Source organism: Lacerta agilis, chromosome 2, assembly GCF_009819535.1.
Source record: "Lacerta agilis isolate rLacAgi1 chromosome 2, rLacAgi1.pri, whole genome shotgun sequence".
Taxonomy (NCBI): Eukaryota; Metazoa; Chordata; class Lepidosauria; order Squamata; family Lacertidae; genus Lacerta; species Lacerta agilis.
In genome coordinates, this window is record NC_046313.1 from 118,813,134 (window position 1) to 118,818,530 (window position 5,397).

The 5,397-nt window shown below is 39.7% G+C and overlaps 2 protein-coding genes across 2 annotated transcripts in view; one reads left to right on the forward strand and one right to left on the reverse strand.

Moving 5' to 3' along the window:
- Positions 1 to 5,368, reverse strand: part of LOC117042191 (zinc finger protein 850-like) — a 32,029-nt gene extending 26,661 nt beyond the window's left edge. The window contains exon 1 of the mRNA XM_033141710.1: positions 3,785 to 5,368. Within this exon, the coding sequence (XP_032997601.1) occupies positions 3,785 to 5,326 (1,542 nt within the window). The 5' untranslated portion in view covers positions 5,327 to 5,368. The remainder of the gene's footprint in view (positions 1 to 3,784) is intronic.
- Positions 1 to 5,397, forward strand: part of LOC117042197 (zinc finger protein 658B-like) — a 240,752-nt gene that overhangs the window by 144,241 nt on the left and 91,114 nt on the right. The window lies entirely within an intron of this gene.

The window sequence follows — 5,397 nt, forward strand, 5'->3', positions numbered from 1 at the left end:
TCTAACATTATCTTTCATATGTCTACTAGGAGAAATCCTGCCTGGTCTTTATTGATATACTCATTTAAAACCATCTTCAGCCTTCTTGCCAAGATATTAGCGAAGATTTTATAATCCACATTAAGTAAGGAGATTGGTCTGTAATTTTTAACTTGAGCTCCAACTGCATCTGGTTTAGGGATCAGAGTAATAAAGTCCTCTTTCCAGGTCTGCAGTGCTTGGCCTCCCCTCAATATATTGTTGCAAACTTCCATCAAAGTTTGGGCTAGCCAGTCCTTCATCGTTTTATAGTATTTGGCTGTTAATCCATCCGGGCCTGGAGCTTTACCAATTGTCCTCCTTTTCTCTTTTATACAAATGCCAATAATATTTCTGGAATTTTTTTCTAAACTCTGCTGGGTTCTCAATGGTTTTTCCTTCATTCACAATATGAGTTATTGTATTTTGATTCTGCCTCTTTTTCAACTGCCACACAAGCCATTTCCCACATTTATTTGCAGAGTCAAAAGATATTTGTTTCATCATTTTAACTTTCCATTCTTATCTCTTGATTTATAATCTGAGAAAATTGTATTTGCAAGGCTTTAATTTCTTTTTGAATCTGATGATTATTTGGATTACTTCTTACCTTTTTCTCTTTTTCCTTCAACTGAAGCAATATGTTTTCCTTTTTGTCTTTCTGGATCTTATTCCTAATTGAATTTTGCTGAATTAGAAATCCTCTCATGACTGCTTTGTTTGCGTCCCAAACAACCCTCAATTCAATGTTGTTGTTCATATTAGTGTCAAAATAGTCTCTTGGGGTCTTCTGGGCCTTCTTAACAGTCTGTTTGTTCCTAAAGAAAGCATCATTCATTCTCCATCTGAAAGAACCCTGCAGAGACATCTTTCATTCCACAGAACCAGATTGTGATCTGAACATATCCTTGGGAAGATACCTGCCTTGTTCACCCTTGGGACCAAGTCTTTGGTTATCCAGATATAGTCTGGACAACTAAACGATTGATTTGCATCTGAGAAAAACGTAAAATCCTTTTCCAATGTGTTCTTCCATCTCCAGATATCCAATAAATCAAAATTGTCCACCAACTCAAAAAAGACTTTTGGCAATCTTCCTTCATTTGAAATCTTCTGCCTTTGCGTTCTATCCATCAAGGTGGAGACCACTCCATTTAAGTCTCCCAGTAGCACTATTTTATAGTCCAAATAATCCAACAGTCTTGTTTCCAGGTTTTTATGAAACCCCACATTACCATCATTTGGCGCATAGATTCCAACAATTAAGAGTTTTTCACCCTGTGCTGTAATTTCAACAGCAATAAACCTAAGTTTCTCTTTAACATATATCACACTCTCTCTTCTGAACAGATAAACTCTAAGCCTAACCATTTGTTTTGTAGAATTTTCCTGTGATTTCTAGCAACATGCATTTCTTGTAGACAAATTACATCCAAATTCTGCTTCAATAAAACATGCTGTACTTGATTCCTTTTAGCACGTATATTTAAACCATTTACAGTCCAAGAAAGTACTTTCAAAGCCATTTTGAACTAAAGTTTTGGAAAGAAAAAAGGTGTAAGTTTACTCTGCTGTTCCTGTTGGTTTTGGCTTAGTTTCAAAGTCTTTTGTATGTTTATCAAGGAAACTCCACATCTCTCCAGGTGTCCTGATTCTTTGTTTTCTCTCCTTGTATGTAAAGGAGATTCCTGGGGGGAATTCCCATTGAAAAGGAATCTGCTTCTGTCTCAAATGATGAGTAGGATCCAAATAGTGGAGTCTATAATCCAAAAAAAACGCTTGGGGATCTCCTTATACAATATTACCGGTTGCTCTTGAATCTTAAGATTTTTCCTGTAGTGGTGGCCCAGGATCTCATCTCTCTGTTCTTTAGTTTTTAAAACTATTAAACAACCATTTGGTACATTACTATCCCTTTTCCTTCTAGCTCCATATATAAAAGCCTTCAAAATCCAAGGGTTGAGTTCTTCCCCATCCAGATCCCACCAGGAAGCCAAGTCCTGCATCAACCAGTCCTTTAGATTGCCACTTTCTCCTTCTGGTACCACTCTTAGTCTCAAATGTGTCTCCTTTTCTTTCATCTGCAAAAATGCAATTGAATCTTGAGCAGCCTCCTGTGTACTTTCCAAATCCAGCAATCAGGTATCTGCTTTAGTTTCTGCTTCCTCCAGGACCTCCCCCCTGGCACCCAAACTTAAAATGTCTGATTTTACTTGTTTCACTTCTTGTCTAAGTTCCCCAAACAATTTTTTGAAATCATCCATCTGAGTCTTAATGGTGTCGACTACTTAGAATCATAGAATCATAGAGTTGGAAGAGATCACAAGGGTCATCCAGTCCAGAACTTCTCTGTTCGTTTTTATTTCCTGTTTTAATTCAACTGTCATCTGTTGAATTAATTCAACAATGGGCTCTTGGCCTTTGGATGGTTTTCTTTCTGTTATTTTTCCCACTTCTTGTTTCAGCCATATTTCAAGGTCAGCCTCTACAGAGGCTCACCTTTATCACACAGGAAATGCCCAAGTCAACAGAAGCTAATGATGTAAACAAAAGTTCCAAAGTTCACCCACAATTTGAAACAACAGTCACAATCCTATCAAGAAAAGGCAATATATCACATGTGTTGTTTTTCCAGGATTCAGACTCTTGTAGATACTAAATATCTTCAGACTGAAAAAAGAAAGTAACCTTTTCCCAATTTGGCTACTATATAACAAGGAAGTCTAGCCTTGCTGACTGGGTGGTCTGCTTTCCAGAGAAGAGCTGCTTTTAATTCACAGTCCTTTTTACGCAGGATCAAAATATATACAGTTCATTCACCCCCTTTTCCCTACCTAAGGGGGGGGGGCAATCCAGCCTGTACATGCCTTCAGGAAGACTTCAATAAAGATCAAAGTCCATGGCTTCCGCCTAGATTCTGCTGCTTCCAAGCTGTTTCAGCGGCAAAGGACTGACCTCCGAATTTTTAAAATCCCTTCCTATAGTCAATTCTTTCAAATTGAAATACAAATATTTCTACTCACAGTTCTTTAAATGGCTTTTCTTATTTGGGAGAATTGATCGCTGTTTGCCACAGGAATTGAAGCTTCACGCCATGAAGTTAGCGGTAAATCCACAGCATTCCTCACATTTGAAGGGATTCTGACCCATGTGAGTTCATAAATGGATTATAAGGTTTCCATTCTTACTGAAGCTCTTTCCACACTCGATACATTTAAATGGTTTCACTCGTGTGAGTTCGTTGATGTATTCTAAGGATTTCACTTCGACTGAAGCTCTTCCCACACACCATACATTCAAATGGTTTTTCCCCTGTGTGAATTCGATGATGTCTTCTAAGTGCCCCACTTTCAGTGAAGCTCTTTCCACACTCCATACATTCAAATGGTTTTTTCCCTGTGTGATCTTGATGATGTCTTCTAAGTTTCCTACCTTCAGTGAAGCTCTTTCCACACTCAATACATTTAAATGGCTTCTCCCCTGTGTGAGTTCGTTGATGAATTCTAAGGTGAACGCTCTGACTGAAGCTCTTTCCACACTCCATACACTTAAAGGGTTTCTGCCCTGTGTGAGTTTGTTGATGTATTCTAAGGATATCACTTCGACCGAAGCTCTTCCCACACTCCATACATTCAAATGGTTTTTCCTCTGTGTGAGTTTGATGATGTCGTTGAAGTGTCCCACTTTCAGTGAAGCTCTTCCCACACTCCATGCATTTAAATGGCTTCTCCCCTCTGTGAGTTTGTTGATGTTGTCTATAGTGTCCACTTTGACTGAAGCTCTTTCCACACTCCATACACTTAAAGGGTTTCTGCCCTGTGTGAGTTCGTTGATGTATTCTAAAGCTTTCACTTCGACCGAAGCTCTTCCCACACTCCATACATTCAAATGGTTTTTCCCCTGTGTGAGTTCGTAGGTGTCTTCTAAGTGCCCCACTTTCAGTGTAACTCTTTCCACAAGCTAAACATTTAAAGGGTTTCTCCCCTGTATGAGTTTGTTGATGTTTTGTAAGGTTTCCATTCTGACTGAAGCTCTTTCCACACTCCATACATTTAAATTGTTTCTCCCCTGTGTGAGTTTGTTGATGTTTTGTAAGGTTTCCATTCTGACTGAAGCTCTTTCCACACTCCATACATTTAAATGGTTTCTCCCCTGTGTGAATTCGATTATGTAGTCGAAGTGTCCCACTATAACTGAAGCTCTTTCCACACTCCACACATTTAAAGGGTTTCTCCCCTGTGTGAGTTTGCTGGTGCCTTCTAAGGGTTTCATTTTGACTGAAGCTCTTTCCACACTCCATACATTTAAAGGGTTTCTCCCCTGTGTGAGTTCGCTGGTGCCTTCTAAGGGTTTCATTTTGACTGAAGCTCTTTGCACACTCCATACATTTAAATGGTTTCTCCCCTGTGTGAGTTCGATTATGTAGTCGAAGTGTCCCACTATCACTGAAGCTCTTTCCACACTCCACACATTTAAAGGGTTTCTCCCCTGTATGAGTTCGCTGATGTAGTTTAAGGGTGTCACTTCGACTGAAGCTCATTCCACACTCTATACATTCAAATGCTTTTTCACCTGTGTGAGTTTGTTGATGTCCTCTATATTCTCCGCTTCGACTGAAGCTCTTTCCACACTCTGTACATTTAAATGGTTTTTCCCCTGTGTGAGTTCGCTGGTGGCTTCTAAGTGCCCCACTATTAATGTAACTCTTTCCACACTCCATACATTTAAAGGGTTTCTCCCCTGTGTGAGTTCGGTGGTGTAGTCGAAGTTTCCCACTTTCACTGAATCGCTTTCCACACTCCATACATCTGAATGGTTTCTCCCCCGTGTGAGTTCTTTGGTGCAGTTTAAGGTTTCCCCTTTGATTGAAGGTTTTCCCACACTCTATACATTTAAATGGTTTCTCCCCTGTGTGAGTTCGATGATGTTGTTGAAGTTTCCCGCTGACACGGAAACTCTTTCCACACTCCATACATTTAAAGGGTTTTTCCCCTGTGTGAGTTCGCTGATGTATTCTGAGTTCTCCATTCGAACTAAAGCTCTTCCCACACTCCATACATTTAAATGGTTTCTCCCCTGTGTGAGTTCGCTGGTGTATTCTAAGGGTTTCACCTCGACTGAAGCTCTTTCCACACTCTATGCATTCAAATGGTTTTTCCCCTGTGTGAGTTCGTTGATGTTTTCTATAGTTACCACTTTGACTGAAGCTCTTTCCACACTCCATACATTTAAATGGTTTCTCCCCTGTGTGAGTTCGCTGATGTGTTCTGAGGGATTCACTTCGACTGAAACTCTTTCCACACTCCATACATTTAAAGGATTTCTCCCTTTCGTGAGTTTGTTGATGTTGTGTAAGGTTTCCATTCTGACTTAAGCTCT